Source organism: Acanthaster planci, linkage group LG20, assembly GCF_054643075.1.
Source record: "Acanthaster planci isolate LZ-2023a linkage group LG20, COTS_SCS, whole genome shotgun sequence".
Lineage (NCBI taxonomy): Eukaryota > Metazoa > Echinodermata > Asteroidea > Valvatida > Acanthasteridae > Acanthaster > Acanthaster planci.
The window spans coordinates 9,692,508-9,712,592 of NC_141796.1; the positions used below are offsets into that span (position 1 = coordinate 9,692,508).

Consider the following 20,085-nt stretch of genomic DNA (forward strand, 5'->3'; position numbering starts at 1 on the left):
GTATAAACCATGTTGTAATTGTGCTCATGTATATATACATGATTAATAATGAGCAGCAAATGTATAAGGAATCGATAATGTGGGATCGAAATCGGAACAGTTTCGGAAAATGTGTACAGCACGCAACAATGTACTTGTGTCATTTTTGTTTTCAGATTTAAGTGAAATTCACCTGTGTTGTGAATTCTTGCCGCATTTCAACAATAGATGGCGCCCTAATAAAATAAAACTCAGTGCTGGGCCGTTTTCCAATACTCAGCTTTAATTATTTTTTTTTTCTTTCTCCTGATTTTGAGGTTGTAAGCGCAATAGTAAGTCTGATAGTGCCACAAAAGATCAAGTAAGATGCAAAAGAGCCAAACAATCGGGAATTGGTTTCCTACAGGAAGTCTGAGACGGAGACGAAGTTGAGTATTGGAAAATGGCCCTGATTGACTCTATACTCTCAACTTGGCATTTCAAGAAACGGTAAACACGGACATACTTCGGGTGATACTTGGCCAATTAGCTTTGTACATGCATCTTTTGTTCTGTCTACACTTTAAAAGATGGCGAAGGATAGAAACAGTGTATTCTGCCAAAACCGGATTTGGTCAAAACTTATTTTAGAAAATACAATTAATCAACAATTTATACATTTTCAAATCACTGCTTGACTCCTAGAATTAGTTTTTGAAACTTTTTTTCAAATTTAGTACGTAATTTTACGTATGCATAATCAATACGATTTGCACTACATAATTTGGTGTATTTCTCACCATTCGTAACACATTCCACTGATATTAAAATTAAATAACTGGCATCATTTATCACGGTGTCCCGTTCATTTTGGGACTTCGTGGTTTATCCACCATTTTGTAATGTAGGCCTAATGTACAGAAACATCAAGACAAAATCCATTAGATTTTCCCCCCAAGTCGACCTCATTTCGTCTCCAGCTTCGCCCTACTTCACTCCCCATTGTGGATCGTGTTATGTTTTTGCTGGACAAGCATCGAACGCATACGCCTTCGACCAAAAAAACAGAGATATTTTCATTTTAATTAGAATATTACAAGCCTATCAAAGCTCTCTCAGTACCCGAGGCGAAGGTTTCGACGGGAGCGAAGCCACTATTAGGAGGGAAATCGCACGATACTTGTTCCCTGACGTCGAATCACGGCCACGCAATGTAACCATACATACAGGCTGTAATGAGCCAGTTCGTTATTTTAAAAAGTCAAGGTCTTTCGGGAATAATACACATTGCACGTGCGAGTGGCTTTCCCGATAGGGCAGACAGTCACGCGCGCGTGCTGCTGTTCCCGAATGACCCCGGACAAACTCCTCTCTTGGGCATGCGCTGTTTGAATACCGAACTGGCTCGCTATAGGTATTACAGATACAAGCTACCATTACACTTAACAGTCTGCCATTACTCAAGCGAACTTCAAACGAAAGCGAGGCCATTTCTATGTCAAAGTTGTAAATCTTACTCGATGAAAGCAAATTAACAGCATTATACTTCACATTATACGATACAATACGGCAGTTTTATTTAATGGGCACGTGACTGGCACACGGCGGGATTTTGTCATTATATTAAGGATGTGGCGCCCACAGAAACTCAGGTACGTCGAACGCTTTTGATCCAGTACTAAAGGGCACCGTTGGTATGAAAAGTCACGCCACTAGCCTTATTTGTCTAGCCAAAGTTGAATATCATCATCGTTTCCTTGCCAATGTAATGAGTGACATGGGATTTTCCCAGTGTTGTGAATGGCGCATATTAATCAGTTATACTCCCGCCGGTTACCTTCACGTATAAAATACGAGCTTCTTGATTACGCGTCTACGCGAAAAGAAAGCTTCATCACAAATGAATATTCCATGAAATTTCATCATAAGCATTTCATTTAAGGCATTTTTTAGTTCAAAATGTAAACTAGCACACATTGTGGAGAGAAAAAAAAAACTCACCAAGTCTATAAACTGCACGTAAAAATTTCAGTCAAAAGACTACAAGAATTTCAGAGCTTGTTTTTTTTTTGGGGGGGGCAGATGAAGGGCTCACGATCACACCACATCAACAGCGCCATCATGCGCTCACACTGACCAAACACACAGCCGCCCACCACTGGGTACTCGAATGTAAAACAATTTTGCAGGGTAAAAAGGGAGATCCAAACTCAAATTTGAGGAGAAAACAGTTTGTCATTTGCTCAAACGTATCTCAATCTGCATGCAGATTACTACAGATTATGCTGGAATGAAACAAAAACGTATTTCAGGCTTTAGTTCCTAAAAAAGAGAAAAGAATGTAGCAATTTTACGTTTTGAAACCAAGGCGAGATAAAAAGTTATCTTTCATTGATTGTAATCCATAGAAAGTTTACATGGTTCGGATTGAATCTTAAACGTATAGATCAATCTGATATATAGGCTCGCAAAGTGACAGCGATCACCAACTACTCGTACTCTCCGTTGTTGATGCCGGCGATGACACAACACGCGAAGATCATTGCTAGGATCTGAAAAAAAGGGAAGTCGAGAGACAAGGAAGAGCATTATCAATCTCTCACTGAGAACCAAAAAATAGGGTGTGCAGCACACACTTACGGTTAAGATTCCCTGAGAGTAGAGTGCTACTCACTGATTTCTACACACTGGATAGGCAGCTCGGCAGTACCTACCTATGCATGAATTGAAGTGACCGCGCGGCCATCTTAGGATATTCAACACATTGGCCTCCAACTTCATTCCATTCAGTTCACTTAAGTACATGTACATTCTTGCTCGGCGCTAAAGCCGGTGACTTGGAAAATGCCATTGTAGTGAAAAGCCGAAGATGGCTGCGCAGTCGCTTCAATTCGCAGAGCACAGCTGCCTATCCAGTGCAACTACAGCACTGGCGTCTCATCCAATCCAAGCATGGAATGATTGTTTGACTCTTTATGTGCAGAAAGCATATGCAGCAAGGTATGAGACGGAGAGACCCCCCTGCTTTGTGTTGGTCATTGTCTCGCAGGAATCTGGGGAATTCCTTTCAGACATCTTGGGGGGATGTGTTAAGTAACAATAGTCTTGAATGGGTATAGGAATTGGACATGTTGGGGGGTACCCCTCGGTCTCATTTCTTGCTGGGTAAAGCAGAAAGCGCGACCACTCATCGTCGGGTACGTATTCTTGTGGACTCGTTGATAGGCTTGTGGCTTGTCGTGTATGCTTGTTCGCAAAACTGGTGATAAAGTGTGCAATACACTACTTTTATTGATGGTGAGAAGTGATTAGTATAATGCGACACTGGTGATCGAGTGAAGAGTGGTCTAAAGACCCTAAGCTACTGAAATCGTTCCTGCATTATTGAAGTATTTCGAACGGGTAAAGCTGTGTGACCACATCGAAGAAGGCATAGACTACGTGTATTCCTATAGACCGATTAAGTGACAAGCCATAATACTTGGTGTCCCCACGCTCGTGAACAAAAGATCTGTAGAGTACATGTACTGTACATGGCATTGAATGCTTCCACATCAGCCACCGGGAGCGCCCTGCTAACCAAAATCACGCGCTCGTCAAGTTTAGTAATGGCGTCGGGAAATCGGTCTCCTTCCTTACAAACTTCTTCGGCTGCCTCCGAATCTCCTGTCTAGAGCTAGGTCTAGATCCTCGCTCCAATGGAAATGCGTGGAGACGCGCAGACAATAGACCTAGCCGTAGCCCTGGAAGCCCGTTTCGGACACGGCTTAATGGTAAGGACGCGCTGTGTCAAGGTTTCAAGGCTGGGCCATGCGATGTCTGTGGCCCATGCACCCACACTTCGAAATCATCCGATTACACTGCAGGATATCTGATACAGCAGGATTTTGATTCACCGAGGCCGTGATAACCCCCTTCCAAGTAACACATTCAAGAAATGCCAGAGGATCATGGAAGATGGAAGTACGTAGATCCAGCTTTTACATCGAGGTAAAGTTGGAGCATTTTTCAGGACTCAATTCTTACCAAGAGACATTTAGGTTGTGTAATAGAGGTTATACCTTACTGAGGCGGAGTTGGAGGCCAAGGGCTTACTACCATTAGGGTAGGCTCTAGTAAACCTTTTGTGCTTTCATGCAATGAAATCGAAAGAAAAAAGACCAGCCTCCAAGGCGCCAGCAACGCATCGTATCGATTTGTTGAGTTAACCTGAGCCTGGTTCCCATATACGTGTAGGTTGTAACGCAGAAGGTCCGCAAGACGTCAAGACGCAGACGGTCGCAGAAGAGACGCTGCGCGCGCGATGTCATTCTACCCCAAAAAAATTAACAAAATGGCGTCCGAAACTCGGCAAGTTTTCGCTCAAAATGCGTTTTTTAGGTGGAGATGTCGCCTCTTGAGGCCAAACTGATTCTCAAGTTTGATGTAATTTGTTAATGGTCAGGTATTCTGTTGACGATTAGGGCTGCATATGCATGTTACCAATAAGGAGAAAATGGGCGAATGAGTAACAGTGTTGTATTAAGCGAGAGAAACATCGTTGAACGCCCGTCGAGCCGGCGTGCGTGTTTGTGTAGGTCGGGCTCAACTTTGCCGATCTGTCTGGGGTTGGTTTGCGTTATCGGCGACACTTCCGTTTGACATGTTTCATTGGTCCGCGTTGCAGTTTGCGTCTTGATTGCGTTGCTCTCTGCTTTTTTTTTTACGTCGATATGGAAACCAGGGCCGTTTTCCAATACTCAACTTCGTCTCCGTCTCAGGCTTCGTGTAGGAAACCAATCTTAGATTGTGGGCCTGAAGCGTTTAACTTTTAAATTGACATACTGTAATGTTTGGCTCTTTTGCATCTTACTTGATGTTTTGTGGCACTATCAGACTTACTATTGCGCTTACAACCTCAAAGTCAGGAAGTAAAAAAAAAACAGTTGAAGCCTGAGATGCAGCACAAGTCGCGTATTGGAAAACGGTCCAAGCATAACCGGAAGCTGTGTGTATCGGAAGATACCATTATTTTGATGGGGGAGGCTAGCCGTGTACGTGCGCATAGATTGGGGGCTCCGATAATGGTTGCCTTTGGAACCTGTGTTAGTTTCAGAAGAATTTGTTGTATGATTGTGATATAACATGGATGATTATGGAACACTCTGTGTTTGAAGAAGATGCAGATGGACGATACGTGTTGAGTTTTTCTCATATTTCAGATGCTGGTCAAATGCGACATGATGGAAATTAAATGGAGCCGCATACAAACCGAAGGCGGACTATGTACCCTTTGGGGGCAAACGGAATTCCATATGAGAACCTCTTAACGATTAATGGACGTGGCTCAGTGGTTTGGCCAGAGCTGTATATATGCATAGAGAGAGTAGTGTCGGCGCCAGAGTTTGGAAACAATATGGCCGTTCAGTATGCGTAGAGTGGAGCGTGTACTGCTACAGTGCTAGTTTGTGTCCATCAATGGTGACACTTACTATGTTGCATATTTCTCTTTAAAGGTGGAATGGGAATATCCCAGCCAAAATGAAAGTCTTGGTTTAAAATAAGCACCGTCGACAAGTCCGAAATGTTTTTTTTTTCAGTCAAGCTAATCAACACAGCGACAAAAGGTGAGCGTTTTGCAGTAGCGATAAAGCGGCATGATTTGGTTACCGCAATGCAGTTTTCTTGATTTGTTGATGAGGTTTTGTCGGCCGTCGAAAATGGGAATGGAGAAATATGGTGGTGTCCGACTTACTTGCCACGGCGGGAAATAATACGTGCGCCTATTAAAAATGCACGAAGCCGCTACATTGCGGCTTCCATTATGTGCATGCATTATGTCCAGCCGTAGCCATTAATCCGAACACAGCCGATGTCCAGCAACAGTGCAGAAACAAGTTTTTGGCACTTCACCAAAAAATTCATTTCCGTAAGAAACAGTGGCATCTGGTTAGAATGACAGGCTAATGAGCTGTTTTGATTGGACGGGTTGTTGGTGGCCAGTGAAATTCGACCAATCGCAGACCTTCTAATTAGGAGTAGTCGTCGTCCTTGATTCCACAGATGACACAGCATGCAAATATCATCGCGAGGATCTGTGGCCAACAAAAGACATTGTCAGTGATATCTCAACCAGATCGTCAGCTTGAGATTAAAACAGTGGATTGGTTCTGGTACCTTTAGGAATCCAATCGCAAGTGAAGACGGACGTTCGGCCTCATCCAGCGCCCTGTAAGGTCAGCTAGCGTTTTTTAAAAAGTACACAGCGGCCTGGGATACTATGACTACTTTCATATGGGGAAATGGTTTTATTGCCAGTCTTGAGAAAAAGGCTAGTCTCCACGCCTCGTGGAAGCTTCCCTGTTGAAATGTCACATACTCTGCTTCAAAATCCTCCACATCTTCAAGCAAACTTGACGCACAGTACGTAAAGAAAGTATAGAGCATTATGCGCGCTTTACATTAAAAAGAAGACAAAAGATATCATACGGCGTACAGCAAAAACAGTAGCACCGATGTAGCACAATTCCGCAATTTAATCTGGGGAGTACGGGAATTATTTGAATTAACTTTATTTCAATAACAACAGGGCTTACACCGAGAAAGGGATTTGTTAGAATTGTGCGTGCATTTAAACACATGCGACGGTCGGCAGAGGCAAATACGCCCCTTTTGAATTTACAGTCATGCAGATGTGCATTTGCTTTAGCGTAAAAATAGCGCAACACGTTACAAAGGGGTTTAATATTAACCAAGCAGTATGGTTTTATATATCACGCTGTACGTTGCCATGGATCGACTCCCAATAAGGACAGAGAATTCAAGTTTGCCTGAAGATAATGCCTTCTACACACACGCTTTCCGCGTGACGCCACTTCGGTACTCTATAGCACTGTTTCACCTGTACCAAATGCAAAAGGTACTACGTGCGAAGGGCTGTAATTGTAACGTGGAGGGCGCATCGGCAGCATTAGGGTGGGGAGGGGGGTTTCAACGGGAGCCATGTCCTGTCCCAAGGAAAGGAAAAGTTTCATGAAAAGCAAGTGGAGAGAACCGATCTTCCGGTCTATTTTTACTTTCTTCTCCTCCTGAAGTACGTGCAAAGACCAGGAAACAATTGTTCACTTTTGTTGTAAATTTGGTTCTGGATCTGCCTACTACATGTACGTCCGTTTCAAAACTTCTTGCGTCACTTTAATACCGCTTTTTTCCTCTCGCTTAAAACTTTTTATTTGCCCAGTGAGTGTGCAGCATGAAAATGGTGGCATTCCCGTCACCCTGGCGTTCGGTACATGGATCTCAACGCATAAAATGAAACCATTTGAAACAGAAACTTACCTCAGCGGCAACCATACCAAGAGCGGCTGCTCCAATATAAAGGAAGTTTGTTTTGACAAACTGAACTATCTGTGACGTACAGCCCTGCAAAACAAATACAAAGTTACGTGAACGGGTAGTCTTCAAGATTCAACGGGCCTCAGAGACCAAGAACGTCTGACATCGGACCTCAAAATACAATCAACCCGTCTTGAAAGAATTATGACGGCGTGAAATGATCATAAAAGTCGCGTTTAAGACTGTTCGTTTACTCAGTGTCATGTTGTGTCCGGTTTGTAAGTGTTCTTCAGTTTAAACCACGCCCACTGCACACAGAGTTACACGGGGACCATGGAACCGGAAGTAAACGCGCAACTTGAGGGCTCGTCCTATGGGAGCTTGCAATCAGTGGTGCGTGCGCATGTATGACGAGGTCACTTATGAACCCGATAGAGTTCCCAAACGTGTTCCCCTCGCGAGAGCGTATTTACAATACTGATGAGCAACTTCTTTTATCCTAAGAACCACAATGTGGATTCACTGTCCAAACTCACTGTGCCCTGAGCAAGACCACTTTTTTGGCAATTTAGGCGTGGTTCGTTTTTTACATATTGGCTCTTTATTTTTGAACCCTAGCTGAAGACAGTCTCGTCAAAATGTCCGTTTTTCGAGCAGGGATGGGGCAAAATAATGTGCCTTCGACGCATGCACGCCAGGGAGTGGTCATGCCCGATGGAAGCCGAATGCCTTTCATCTTCGAGGAGGGGTGTAACATCCTCTTTTTCAGCCCGTGAAAACATTGAAACGTTCAGAGTGGGGGGGGGGGTAAAATTGTTTCACACATTGAGCATATTAAAATAGAACACCAGCCAAGCCATTAAAAACTAGATTGTGAAAAGTAATTCATAATCGTCACACAGACAAATAAGATATGCACCATACCCCATTGTGTATTTTAGCTTTATCGTTGATATCAGTATTCAATGCATTTCCATTGTTGCAGGTGGTATCCTTTTCGTCTACGCAGCAAGAAAGAGGCACGAATTTACCAGAATTCATCAACTGGAATTTGCTACCTCGCCAGGACTCGTAAGTGGAATTTCCACAACACTTGAATCCCTGTCGGAACACAGAACCACAAAAAACATGCAATCAGTAAAATGCTCAGTTGTGTATACTGCATGTTTATGCAGTGGTCTTAAAAACACGCTTGTCTGTTAGGTTCATTTACTATCCAGTTTATTCGGTTCAGAAGAAATACTAAACCAATTAAATTATAGGACACCTCCTGAACGTGAAACAAAGGGCATATCCGCTTCTAGCAGAAGTACCCCCTCATTGGTTGAAAAGAGCCACGAGCCGCTACGGACGTGCAGTTGTGACTGAAAGTCATTGATCATGTATGCCAACATTATGTGCGCACGTGTCAAGGCTACATAAACTGATGACCACTATTTTAACCTCTACCCAATTAAAAAGGCCTACATCATACATTTTCCTTTATCATAACCAGTGCCTCATCAGGGCTATTTACCCTATTAACAGATTAATTTCATTTACGATGAAAAAAAAAACCTGTGATATATTTAAGAAAGAAAGAATTTGAGGCGTCGAAACAAAACTAGTATCGCACGTCCAGCCCACTGTGAACAAGGTCTTTTAGGACACTGGGACGAGCGAAGGTTTGGGCGGCAAATATTAGCGTCGGTTGCTGTAAGTTTACCTGTTGCTAACTTTCGGCGCCCTTTAAAGACGGTTGGGACGAGCAAAAGATCTTATCCAGGATGAAAATGGACACCTTTCCCCAGGAGCTGTGTTATGCTCCAAGTATAGCATCAGTCCCAACTATAGCTGGGACAAAATAGTTTGGACTGTCCAAACTATAGCTGGGACAAAATAGTTGGGACAGTCCAAACTATAGCTGGGACAAAATAGTTTGGACTGTCCAAACTATAGCTGGGACAAAATAGTTTGGACAGTCCAAACTATAGCTGGGACAAAATAGTTTGGACAGTCCAAACTATAGCTGGGACAAAATAGTTGGGACAATGCCAACTATAGCTGGGACAAAATAGTTGGGCCGGCCCAAATATACTTCAATTGATTCCCCGCGGCTGTTTACACTTCGGTACCACTGAGAAACTCCTTGTCTGAATTCGAAACGTAATTTGTGTAAGCATGACGTTCTGGATTATTTTCACTTACCTTCTGAACACTGTCGACAAGATTATTTTTGTCAGGCTCGTATTCTTCGTAGGCTGCCATTTGATCGGTTAGGACATCTGCCAGCGTTGACTCGATCTGTGGGTTTTACACACAAAATGGCCCGTTTTTACAGTGTAGAAACAGATACATTTCGAACAGGTACATTTGCACAGGTTCAAAAACAATTATATTTCCAGAGGACAACTTGGATCACATAACAACAAGCCTTTTCCGAGTTAACTTTGACCCGACCCAAATCTGGCACGCTGAGTTCTTTAAAATCATGTGAACATGACAACTTGAATTCTCCTTACTAAAACCACTGTTGCTATACCTCGTGATTCGGGGCAAGCTCTTGCTTAGTTACATAAGAGAGACTTGCAACAATACACTGTTCTCAATGGATAGAAGGGCACAAAGGAACCAGCCCAATCCAGAGATGGTGGTCGCTTTGTGAAAGCTTGCCCCGAATCAGGAGGTATAGCATCAGTGTCTTTAGTCTGGGGAATTCAAATCGTTATGTTTATGTGCAGTCAGATAACGCAGAGCACTAGATTTTATTCAAATTTAAGTCGCAAATGGCTTATTTGTTACGAATGACGGAAAATAGTAGACCTTCCATACGATTGGTGGCGACAAACGCACTGCTTGCGTAATGTTGAATATGGATCAAAAATGGGTAGCTCCATGATTGGAGCGACGCAAACGAGCTCGGGGGTGGCGCAAAGTGTGGGCAAGTTCGAGAAACGACCCTCTGCCAACCCCTGGATATATTTCGGCCAGCGGTCAACGGTTGGTCGTCTCTCAGTCATGCTTGCCCTGTAGTGGACCCTTCAAGTAGGACTGGAGTTTGCCGCCACCACGCGTCTCAGAATGTCCCATTATGAAACGCTGTTTCACAGCTTGCCACATAAGTCTAGGTATAGACAATGCCGGTGACCATGGCAATGCCATGACTGGTTATTCTTATTGTGTTGGAACCACTTTTGTGTCCCGTGAGAAGTCGCTCCGCACAAAACCCAAGACAATGCATACGTCGACGGATTCGCCTATAATACAACTGGAATCGGGGAGCGGGTGATGGAACAGAATAGAACGTTTTGACATAAGTACTCTGGTTTTGTTGCCAATGCAAATATTTTTAGCCAGACTCCAGCATGACAGTGTAGCATATCCCTGGACGTCATGAAAAAAGCCTATAGGTTTGCAAGGCCCCAAACCAGAGGCACGTTTAATAGTACAATACCTTTATTGTGGGTAGTATGTGCACACGTAGGCTAACTACTGTGCAACTGAACGTGGCCCAGCACACAGCGATCATCGAAGCCAACGGGGCCATCTTACAGTTCCACATAATGAAGCTTATATCAAGGCTTCATCGCCATTAATTTAATTGTTAATTACGATGGCACGCGAGCCAAAGGCCGTGTTTGTTTCACACGGATCTGGATCACGATCGGTGATCTGTCGTTGGTTTATGGCAACCAAAACTCGCCTAATGGATGGTGCGACCCAGCTTAAGGATCACTGATCTAGCTCAAAGGGTCACTGGTTTACAGACACCAAAACTCGCCGAATGATGGTGCGAACCAGCGTTACAGGATCACGGATCGAGATCTGTGTTAAACAAACAGGCCCAATGATCACCTTTGTATTTGGCATGATAAGATATGGCCACCGGTGGCTTCAGTGCGAGTCCAGACTTTTGAAATGACGCCTGGGAGCCTACCTCCCAAACTTAAACATTCTTCATTCTGTTTATCCTGTTTCCTTACCCGTTTCTTACACAGCGACGGTCAGTGTGGGTGAATTGAGCAGATTTGACAAAACACTCTTCATTTGGATGAACTTTACTTTTAAAACTTACGTTTTCCCTGAACACAAGAGCCAAAATTCCTCCGACAACCTCGAGGATCACCAGCACGACCAGAACGGCAATATACTGAAAACGAAACAGTGGGAGAAAACACCAAGAATTATGAAAACATAGACCTTTGGATGTTCGGACGTTTAAACGTCGTGTCCTTTGCTGACAACCACACGTGGGGAATAACCCATGCAGTTCGGTATTTCAAAAAGGCAAGGTCATTCGGGAACAAAGCACGCGCGCAAGTTCGTGTTGGGCCGCGCTGATAGGAGAGACCTCACACACGCGCCCGAATGACCTCGCACGTGATTTGCTCTGGGCATGCTCAGTTGTAACTGTGAAATTAGCGAGGTGCCAACACCGTGACACTGCCAGCTTGTAGGAATGGGTGAAGGCAACAAGAAGCTTCGAACGACTGCCTGACAGAAGAAACGTGGAGTAAAACGAAGCGATAAAGAATGAATCAGGCGTCTACACGTTTGAAACTAAAGCTTTCTAACATCTTTTGACAAAAGGTTTGACTTTGCCCTTTTTAAGTGTCAAGATCCTTAACCAGAAAAAGGTATCTCTCACTGCGCATGCGTCATGAGGACACGGGTTGAATGTACCTTTCCACCCATACATTCATAATTAAATATGCACGTGCATAAATGGCCATCAAGAGCCATGCCAACAAAAAAATCTTGCGTGGCCCATTGAAAATGTACGGGGTGCAAATTACCTGGTCATTTAGAAGAAGCGGCAGCAGTGACAGTGTAGTAGTTAAAAGAAATGTACTCACGATTTTGAGCAGGCAGGCGCTCTCCTTCATCGCACCACAACATCCAGCAAAGGCAAGAAGGAATACCAAGCAGCCCACGGCTATGACCACCCCGGATGCTATGTTCAGCAGGTTCGTTGAATCGCCGAAGAAGTTGCCGTATGTCGTAGGCCGGGCGACCACATAGCCGCCCAGACCTATCAAGATGATACCTACGAGCTGCGCAGAAGAGTGCACGGGAATAAAGCCATTGGAGTGACTGACGCCATTTTTTCAAATCGCACAGCTTCATCTCCGTGCGATTTCATGTATTGCTGAAGTATTAGAATTCGAATTATGTCTTAACAAAATGACACAAAGTGATATTCCCTAACTTTCAGCACCTGTTCCAATTCTCTCCAAACTCAATTTCCATTCTCTTATCTTCTGGGTTATATATATTTTTTTCTTGAAAAATAACACAAAGGGAAGCTCGTCAAACAACTCTTTGGAACTTCGGGTAGACGTTACTTCTTCGTGTGTTTATACTTGACTAATTTGCTGGTGAAACAAGAACGCTATCTACAGGGTGGGGTGGGGGGACAGGATACGCCATTGTAATAGAGCGTGATGGAGCGATGACAAATGGCCAATGTTGGCCGTTAAATAGAGGGCTTACATGGCTGCCATCTTGCAGGCCAGTGCATTTGTTCCGCAAGGTATGCTTGAAGGAGGTTGCCATGTGGAACAACAGAACTGCTCTGCAAGATGGCCACCACGCAAAGGTTCTACAGTTGAAGCGTCGAACTAAGGGGAGACCGGCTCTTGGTTTATTGGACCAGGACAAGTTTAGATGTTGTGCCGGATTTCACCCAACGCATGCGGCCCGCTCTCTGAAGAGAAAAACCTGAGGAGTGGGTCTTGGTACGTACATGTAAATATACCTTGGCTATTACTTACCCAAAGCAAAAAGTTGAAGACGAAGAGGATCATCTTCGAAATTTTGGCGCCACACCCAGCAACCATTTTGACTGTTGTTTCTTTCTTTGCAGAAAACCCTGTGACGGGACAGCAATGAATGTAGCCATAATTCGTCTGATCGTAACAACGGAGAATTAAATTCCAATGGGTGAGTTTCCCCCTGTGCTTTGCCCAATGCTCAAATAAGTATTCCTGAAACAGTCGTTGTTGGACAATGACTGATTACAGCGGTCAATGTAAAGTAATCTGACTGCAGAAATTTAAACAAAAATATTTGCAGAAATGAAACAGCTGTTTTGTTTTTGCCGAGATGACGCAACTCCCTCATGAAAGCTGTTGGTTGTTACCAAACACATCTCGTGAATTTTTGATATATACCAAACAGCCTAAATAAAAAGCTCGTAAGTATGAGAGTTTGCTAAAGAAGTGTCAGAATTTAAGAACACACTGAACGTAGCACCAAAACATTCTCACTACATGAGAGCCTTTGCTGGCCATCTTGAAGCCCTGTATTTCGGGCCTAATTGACTTTTAAAGAACGAGGAATTTGGTTTGAAGTTTATGCCCATTCAATTAGTATACTATCGGCACTGCAGTTATGAAAATGAGCAGCTCCATTCGGCATGAACAACCTTCGAGTTGACAAGTTTGACATTGCCGGAGGACAATTTCTTTTTTAGTGAAATCGGTGACTTGACGTGCTTTTAAGACAACATAGTCAATACACAACTAAAACGAGGCTCAGGCCTGGGATAGAATGATATGTCACGTGTCTCGATATCTAAAGAGGAAATTGAAGGGGTGGAATCCGCCCGATTCTGTCAAGGTCAAATGAAAGGGCAAAGGCAGTCACGTGGTCCATGTCGTCTTGGTACTAAACCAGCATCAAGTCTGGCAACGGACCCCCTTGTTGCCAACGTTGTGGCACTAGAAATTAGATACAACGCCAGCGGCACTGCAAAATGGATTCACAGTTTTTCACCCGGAAAATTAGTTGGCAGAAATATTATGACAGACCTCTCGCAGGGACGGCACAGATATTACATTCGCAATAAAAGTCACAGTTGTAGTTTTTATGAACCGCTGGTTGGCAAAGTATGACAGACCATCATTAAAGAAAAAACACAATTGTTGTAAAAATTTAAGAAACAAATCTCACGCAGCTACTGAAATAGCGACTAATAAATGCTACCGAATGGTAAACGAAAATGCCATCCTGTTTAAAAGGAACATACCTTTAGTTTTGAGATAGACGCTGTTCCCTAAAAAATGTTGGAGTATAGAACTGATGCTCTGTGCTGTGATCTGAGGCAATTTCTGGCTACTTTAGCCAGTTTTCCACACAACTGCTTTTGTAACATTTGTTTAATTTTTCACATAATCTTTCTTCCTGATTTTATATAATTAGGCCCTGTGTATATATAATGTTAGGGGCCATTGGGCTCGTCCTTCCTTTGTTTTTAAATGAACAAACACTGTTCTCATCTTTAAAAGGCGCCCCACTGCAACAAGCACCGTGGTGGTTTGGAAAGTTTTAATAACACTTTTCATATTTTTCGTTTTTATTTTTATCTATTTTTTGTTCGTTCAGGAGCCATTTAACGAGCTTTTCTGAAATACAGGATCAAATAGGTATACATTTTCATTTAGGTTTTGCAAAAAAGTGGTGGGGGGAAATGATATTGTATCTCCCCGTTTGGAAAAGTGGGGACTTGTCCCCCCCCGTCCCCCACCGATTAACGCCCATGGCACCAAATTGTCCAGCTATGAGCCCAGAAAGATGCCACTACATTCTGCTTAACGAGAAATCAGAAATGCAACACCAACTTCTTTCAGCATGCTCCACCGCGACTGCTTTTACACAGTTGAGTCGAAAGGGAGGCTGTAATTATGTTTCGACTAGACTTTAACGACGTCCTACGAAATAGTTTAGCACCGGTACGGTATGCACGGACGCCTGACCACTCGAAAGAGACTAGGTTTTGCAAGTTTAGTTTTGCTTTCGTTGTGCCTGACGACTCCATGTAAATTGCAAATTGAGGTGAACACGCACCTTTTGAAGTGTTTGTCGTTATAATTTTTCTTTTTAAACCAAAATACTTCCTAATTAGGTATCAAACGGTGGACGATATTACGGCCATTACGTTCATCGTTAACTAGATCCCATTATGGAACCACACAGGGCGGAGGCGTGAGCTAATTCAACAGTTGCACTTTTCATTCGACCCTCTCCACGTCCTCACAATTTTTATTTACTGATTAACCCGCCACTTCTAACCAGAACTGTCCAATATTAACCGGCGCAGAAAACGACATAATGGTTATCACAAGCTAAACGAGTAGCTAGAAATATCCATGCGCTCCGTACGAAGTCCGGAACACACGCCCATAATAAACATAAAACCCGGCTCTTGCCGCCTACGCGAAAAAATAACAAATTGAGCAATTATCGTCAGAAGATAAGCGATATAAATACACAATTACAGTTTACTGCAGAGGACAAAATCCAACCCAAAACCATGCAGATCTTCCGCCCAACCCAGCTCAACAGTTGCTAGAATAGTTTTTTCTTGAAGCCAATTTCTGTGGCAGACATTTTGAACACAGAAATTACTTCTCACATATTGTGTCTTTAAACGACAGCTTTAAACACGTCTTCCCTAATAAATTATAAGACAATAGCTTCACTTCCATTGCATTGCATAAACTATCCATAATTCGATGGTTTGGTAAGTAAAAAAAAAACCCTGAAGGGGAAGTCGTTTTGAAATTGCTAGGCATCCGCACTGATTAGGATATCTTAGCTTCAATTTTACCAATAAACCTAGATGTTACATATACCTTTGCTCATGTGTGCCCATAAGATCCCGGCCCAGCTCCGCCCTTTCATTGAATGTAACATTATTGGAACTTACGCGGTCCATTAATGTTTCCTTTGTCATTTTAGTAAAACTGACGAGAACAACAAGGCACCTTTCCATATGCGCGTTTATACTTCCGCCACGCGTTGCGCACCTGTCAAAACTCGCTCAGGAAGCGATTTGACGGCCGAACGCAACCTGCGTATGGAGTCCATTTTTGTGTCTGTGAAAGTGAACGCATCGTATACGCAACGCATCCAATAAAACGTACATAATGAATCTAAATGAATGGCTTCTAGAAACCTATTTGAGCAAATACAGAAGAAATGTGTACACGCCCAGTTGACAATTTAAGAAACCGTGACAGCGTCCGTTACAGAGAACCAAGTTATGAAAGTTAACGCACGAATCAAACACAGACAAACATTTCATCACTACTTATTGAAGCTGTGGGACCCGGCAACGGAACATGGATCTGGTAGCCATTTAGTCAGAGAATTGAAGAACTACGTGTTAAACAACCATCGTATCCCTCCTGATAATTGCATCTGTCATTAATTTTCACGAGTCTGTCTACCGCAGTTTCAAGTTCACCAGACAGCTTTGTTCCCTTCACGAAAATGAACTGGAAATCCCCGCGGCATTGTGTACGTGCCGTAAATATAATTACTGTTTCGGCATTATGGTCATGGCCTAGACTTACCCGATCAGTTCCTCGCGAAAGAGCATCCACACAATACAACGATGATGCTGCGATGGCTTTGGGATTTATTACTTTTAGTTTAACGAAGTTCGTCCACTAAAGCAGTGTTCTTACCGGTCTATTTTGAAAATGACCCAAAACATGTAGCAGAACCTTAGAAGTCTGGAGATTCCATATAGGCCTTGGTCCTTTTATAATTCTTGATTCGCTCTTGAACGCTATAGCTAAAACAGGTTTGTTTAAAGCAGCAGATAGGCAAAGTGAAAAGCGAGCAGTTTTGAAAAATAATTATTATTTCCATTTGGTAACTTTCTTCCATAATGTCCATTTTGTTCAAGCAAGCACACTATCAGAGCACCGCGGCATTTACATTGCATGAGATTATAGTGTTTTTTTTGGGGGGGGGGTTAGGAACTATGCATCTTGAACTGGAGAAAAATAAGTCGATTGTGTGATGGCAAGCAGATGAGCAGCATTCACGGGTCACATCTACGACCTCCACGATTTGATTCATGATCCAAACAATTGACCCTGACATTGGCAAAGACTGCTACAAGTCTACCATCCCGGGCCTATGTCACCAAACAGTGCACGACTTACCATAGGGTGGGGAAAATCTGCAGTCAACGCGGGCACACAAACATGCGCATATAGCCATGCTACATTGTAGACACCGTAATGTAATAGTCCGACTAATCGTTTTGACAGTCATCGGTACTTAATATTACAAAAAAATACACTGTTTATTGTAGGTAATAATGCTTTTTGGGCCGATCAAAGATTAAATCAGTTGTTCATTCGGGTTTCTCTCAGCCGTTTTAAAGGAGGGGCCTACGTTTTCTTTCCCACGCATAAGGCCTAACACGGCTGCAAAGTCATAAAACCGTCGACGGAAATTTGTGCACGCGTGTCTCCATCACGAAATCACTTTATTCACCTTCATGCAGGTTAATTTCAACAGGTTCTACGGTGATTGGAACGAGCTTCACTAGCGAAAAGGCATATCCAGACGGATTATTCCGCAGATCAGATTTTGAACAACTGCAGGGAAATTCGGAGTGAACATGAACGTCTACTCTCCTCAGTACATTTAAAACTGGTGTCAGTTCTGTTGCATCCACGTTGATTGTCATGTCTTCAACTTTGACTAAAATGCAAACATAATTACAGGAAACACCAGACTGTCTGTTTTTTTTAAATCTACAACTTACCCAAGAATCAAGCTGCAGTTGGATTAGATCCGATGCGGTGTCCGCATAAAGCTTAAAAAGATACGATCTCCCGTTATCGTCTTCTTTTCCTCGGGTCAGCAATTGCTTCTGGTCCGACGAGCAAAAAGGAACTGCTGGACAGCTGCGTGCTGCTGTGCGGATGGATTTAGGGCTGAATAGGATTGTGCTCCGGTCGCTGGTTGATATATAGCATACTTCGCTAAGCCCGGTTGTCATGAAGTGTTTGAACGCGTCGCCAAAACAATGCGGCCCTCTTCTGAAAGGGCCAGAGTTAATATTTGAAGCTAGAGGGTAACTGATTAAAATCGCCACCGCAGGTTGAAGAAGTTCGAGGTTAAAGTTTTACCGGGCGTCCTCTCAAGCAAACTTTGAACTTCAAAAAGCCATTATGAAGCAATGTCTCGTGCTCGCACGCTGACTGTGACGTCATTGCCATGCCAGCCAATTAACGGCCCTTGTTTCCATGACTTCGAGTGACTCATATGGACAAATAATAGATCGTTTGTTTTTTATATGAACACAAGTTTTTGACACAACTAGAAAATGTGAACTTTGAGGTGCAAACCAGCATACTCTTTGGAGACTCTCCCTGTTTCATAAAAACGCATTTTGCTTTTGTCAAGAAATAGGGCCTGCATCAAAAAATGTGAGGACAGATTTCTTGAAATATTGGTTTCGCAGTAATTTCCGCTGACAATCCTTCTGGTATATCCTCTGGCGCACCATCAATTATGGATCAGAGGACGCGACAGCCAATACGACGCTTATCAGCTGTTATTATACGCGAATCATGCATAAAGCCATTAAACACATCAATTTAATGGCAACGTGGAATACAATCTGTTTTTCCAACCATTTCTTTTTTTTTCACCGTTGGCGATGTGGCTTACCTCTGCATGCACGTAGCCTTAGCATAATAGGGGTTGCCGTGCCAACTGCCATCATTTCATATGTATGTTCGTGTACACACACCGTCAGCTAGGGGCGCCACAACTAAATGTCCGTATCACGTTGTGTTCGCGCTGGTTAATTAATTTCAATAACCCCCCCCCCCCAGCGCACCGAGGACTTCTTGCGACTATGTTTTTCGTACTTGCTCGCGCCTTCACCAAGCTGCCATTTTGGTCTGGTAGCATCCACACTGGTCCACAATTAACGTCCATTTATCAAATCTATTTGTCATTCTTATCTCTGGTGCCGGCCCTGAATAGGGTCTCGTTGATATCTGAACTTGTCCTTCATTCATCCAAGGCCTTTTAGGCCTATAGAGTAAATATTCCTCAGTGCGTGCACTCCTTTCTCCAAGTGACAAATGATTAATAATTGCTCAGGGACGTCAAATGTTCGGGTTACATTATGCCAAGCCATTTTGTGGGTTGGGTAATATTTATTTCCAAAGCGCGTGTTTCATTTTTGTTTACAGCTTTATTAATTAAATTCACGTCACAAAGCAAGGTGCGTTACTTGTTTGTCCCCTAGAGAACACCTTATCCGTCAATTCGGAGTTCGTGGTCAGTGTAGCTATGTGCAAGTTGTAGAGTCGGTTATCATGTGGGTAAGTACTTCGATTTATCATCATATTCATTCCCACAGCAAAGGCACAGAATCTTCTGCTGTCGTCAATTTATGATTTAGCTACCTACCGCTAGACTGGCGGAAGTCTAGTACTACGCGGGCAACAAATATTGCAAGATTTACCGAGTGTGTATGTAGGGGGGGGTTCCGTCTCCGTCAAAGGGTCGAACAAACAAACTCGGTCAGAGGCAGATGATGGTGTGTATATTTTGGGACGTCTGTTTAGACATCTCCCCGGTCACATATTAGAGAAATGAGCTGTGGCAACAACACCGGTCATCGTGTGCCGTACACGAAGGCATTTCCCCCATAGTGCGGCCATTTTTGATATCCATCTGTTGGCCCGGTGTAAATCGTCTCCCTGACTCCCCCCCCGTATTCAGAAACTGATTAACCCCAGCAGTCTCATCTGAATCCTATATATTCAGCTTTTCCTGATTTGTGTCACACACTTACAGACAAAGATTAATAACTGGAAAATTCGTTAACCAAAAATGTGGCTTCATTATGCTTTACTTTAAGTTCAGTTTGGAGATTAGGCCCTGAAAAGTCTTTAAATTCGGTTACAAGCCAGAATGGGGTGACAGTCAAAAGCTCATCTTTTCACTTCATCATAAAAATACAGTAGATACAACCTGAAACTGATCTCTCACGTAGTCGGAAGAAAC

General features: G+C 43.2%; 1 protein-coding gene across 1 annotated transcript; it reads right to left on the reverse strand.

Moving 5' to 3' along the window:
• Nucleotides 1-484: 484 nt before the first annotated feature.
• LOC110975073 (CD63 antigen-like) lies at nucleotides 485-18,073 on the reverse strand. The gene is made up of 8 exons (XM_087130849.1): nucleotides 17,822-18,073; nucleotides 13,026-13,123; nucleotides 12,108-12,305; nucleotides 11,327-11,401; nucleotides 9,387-9,555; nucleotides 8,197-8,384; nucleotides 7,276-7,359; nucleotides 485-2,510 (listed from the first exon to the last, which is right to left on the reverse strand). The coding sequence occupies exons 2-8, from the start codon at nucleotides 13,089-13,091 to the stop codon at nucleotides 2,448-2,450; spliced, it is 843 nt and encodes a 280-aa protein (XP_086986975.1). The 5' UTR covers nucleotides 13,092-13,123; nucleotides 17,822-18,073; the 3' UTR covers nucleotides 485-2,447.
• Between the last annotated feature and the right edge of the window lie 2,012 nt (nucleotides 18,074-20,085).

Coding starts and splice junctions, on each gene's coding strand:
- LOC110975073 (XM_087130849.1), bottom strand. CDS start 13,091: ATGGTTGCTGGGTGTGGCGCCAAAATTTCGAAGATGATCCTCTTCGTC. Junction 8,385..9,386: donor AGACAAGGAGTTTCTCAGTG/GTACCGAAGTGT, acceptor TTTGTGGTTCTG/TGTTCCGACAGGGATTCAAG. Junction 2,511..7,275: donor TTGGTATGGTTGCCGCTGAG/GTAAGTTTCTGT, acceptor CCTTTTTTTCAG/ATCCTAGCAATGATCTTCGC.